Source organism: Arabidopsis lyrata (assembly GCF_000004255.2).
Source record: "Arabidopsis lyrata subsp. lyrata unplaced genomic scaffold ARALYscaffold_855, whole genome shotgun sequence".
Lineage (NCBI taxonomy): Eukaryota > Viridiplantae > Streptophyta > Magnoliopsida > Brassicales > Brassicaceae > Arabidopsis > Arabidopsis lyrata.
Window position 1 is genome coordinate 1 of NW_003302011.1, and position 2,457 is coordinate 2,457.

The 2,457-nt window shown below is 37.7% G+C and overlaps 1 protein-coding gene across 2 annotated transcripts; it reads right to left on the reverse strand.

The window, feature by feature from the left end:
- Positions 1-241: 241 nt before the first annotated feature.
- Positions 242-1,607, reverse strand: LOC9298314 (cytochrome P450 72A15). Of its 2 annotated transcripts, none has more exons than XM_021018473.1 (2): positions 702-1,607; positions 242-628 (listed from the first exon to the last, which is right to left on the reverse strand). In XM_021018473.1, the coding sequence occupies exons 1-2, from the start codon at positions 944-946 to the stop codon at positions 466-468; spliced, it is 408 nt and encodes a 135-aa protein (XP_020874132.1). In that variant the 5' UTR covers positions 947-1,607; the 3' UTR covers positions 242-465. The 2 variants fall into 2 exon arrangements, with proteins under 2 accessions (XP_020874132.1, XP_020874085.1); XM_021018426.1 differs by having other exon boundaries at positions 242-634.
- Positions 1,608-2,457: the final 850 nt, after the last annotated feature.

Below are 2,457 nucleotides of genomic sequence, written 5' to 3' on the forward strand. Positions count from 1 at the left end.
TTTTTTACTGTAATAAATGCTAATACTATACCAAAATTATTAAAATAATATTTTTTGAGAAACTTATAACGTTTCTACTGACAAAGATGCTCTAATTGATCTTTTGCTTGACTTAAACCCTCACATACACATGCCACCAATTTGGACTTTGTGTGAAAAGCAACGAAAAAAGGAAGAAATATATTGGTCCATGCATTTCACTCGTTTTATCTTGAAATAGTTTGGTTTGTCAAGACATATGTGAGCACAAAGTACTTACTTCAATTAATAAAGACATATGTGAGCACAAAGTTCAACTTCCATTAATAAAAAGATTTATATTATGATCTGGATTATTTTCCTCTCTTTATTTGAGAACAGCATATGGTGTTATAGAATTATAGCTTGTGCAGGATAAGATGTGCACCAAACTGTGGGTGAATGGTGACGACTGTTTGAGGCGTATGAACGTAGGAAGGAGAAAGCTCAAGGGAGAATCTCTGTAGAATCAACGCCATTGGCATTTTTGCCTCCAACAGGGCAAAGTTCTGGCCGATGCATATCCTCGGTCCCCACGCAAAAGGAAATAAGGAGACTTGGCTCTTTGTTGCCTTTGAAAGACCGTCTTTGAATCTCTCTGGATTGAACTCTGCTACTAAAAGATCAAGAGTCAAGCTCTAAAGTCCTTATATCAAACCAGATAAGTTGAGTTTTTTCATTACCTAAATCCAGGGATGAAAGCTTTCCTAAAAGCTTGAATGATGAGCTGTGCTAGTTCTGCTTGGAGCTCAAAGATCCTCTGCCCTTCTTTGTAGCTTCTGCCAAAAGCAGTACGAGAGATCACATCTGCAGTCATACTCACAAGTCCAGGCCAAACGTCTACCTCATATGACGACCCCTTATCCGACACTAACTTGTCCCATTCACCAACAACCCCGCTGCAGCTTTGGTGGAACGCAGGTACCATATTCTAAACATAGAAGCACAAATTTGGGTGGGTCAGAGCCAAATGAAGACACAAAAACTTGATACATGACTAAAAAGAAAGCATTTTTTTTGTCCTAGAGAAGAGAGAAAAGTGAGAGAGATTAGGTAGATTATTTGCTAAAAATTCTCGGAACTTAAAGGTTGAAAATTTCGGAGAAGATATGGATGTGGTGATGAGTGATGACATCAACCCAGATGTCTTAGTTCACAGTCACATGCTATGAAGCCGTAAGAAACAAAATTTGACGTGTGTGAAAAGCCACAAAAAGAGGAAGAACTTTATAGGTAAGGTAATGAATTGAGTGTCGGCTTCGGTATTGAAGTGGAGGTACATTAGATAAAACTGGAACGATACAAAAAACAAAGAAAAAAGATTAGCATGGTCTTTGCATAAGAATGACACAGAAATCAATAATTGGTTGCACAAAATAAGGAATCATAATGAGAAACTGCTTCTGTTGTTCTATCACAATAACATTGAAATCATAGAGGACATGTGAATCTACTTTAAGCTATATTCAAGAAGGACGTTTTCTACTTCTTCTACTTCTGCATTGCCTGCAAATCGATTTAAAGACATGGTTTTGCTCTGTTGGTGTTGTTTAAAACTTTAAAAGATGTGTAAGCAAAGCAATTAGAAGATGCCAACATTAGAAAAAGGCGGAAAAACGGTCTATTTCCCCCCGAGAAGTATCGCATCATAACAGATAGAGCTCAATCTTTGACCCCGGTCCTAATGTCCCTGAAATGGAAGTTCAACACCTAAATGTCCCCGAATCGAAAGTTCAACACTTAAATGTCCCTGAATCTGGGTATCGTCGGTTTTAGCTGTAAACCCGAGACCAAACCATGTATTCCCAAAACCAAACCGATTAAATATCCGATTATATCCCGTAACCCGACCCAGTCTCGAATTCATATTTCCCAGATTCGATTTCAAAACCTCACAATCCCCAAATTTAGAACCCTAAATTCCAAATCCCCAATTTCGATTTCAAACCCCAATAATTATCAAAGTTCTTCAATAATTCAACAACACAATCATAATTTGATAGCTAAAGAAATACAAATCAATAATTTCATAATAATCTGCTCATAAACCAACAAATCTCATGTTGCTCCATGGAAACTTCGTCGTTCCCGCCGCCGTTGCCCCAACACCAATCCTCGTCGAAGAATCAGCTCTTACACCACCACCACAACCTTTACCTTTACCATAACCGCCGATTTCCCTCTTCTCCTTGCGATCAAGCCAATGATGATACTTGTTATCATCTTCTTCCTCAACAAAGCTAGATCTTTTCACTTTACTCTTCTTCTTCTTCCCATCCATGTTCAGGTATTCATCTTCACCACATCGAATCCATAAAAAACAGAGTTTGAAGAGAACTTATAAAATCACGTATTCACGATAAAAAAAACCCCAATTTGAAGTTTCACAAAAGCAATTGTCTACAATGAGTGAGTTACAGAAATCAATCGAATTGAAGT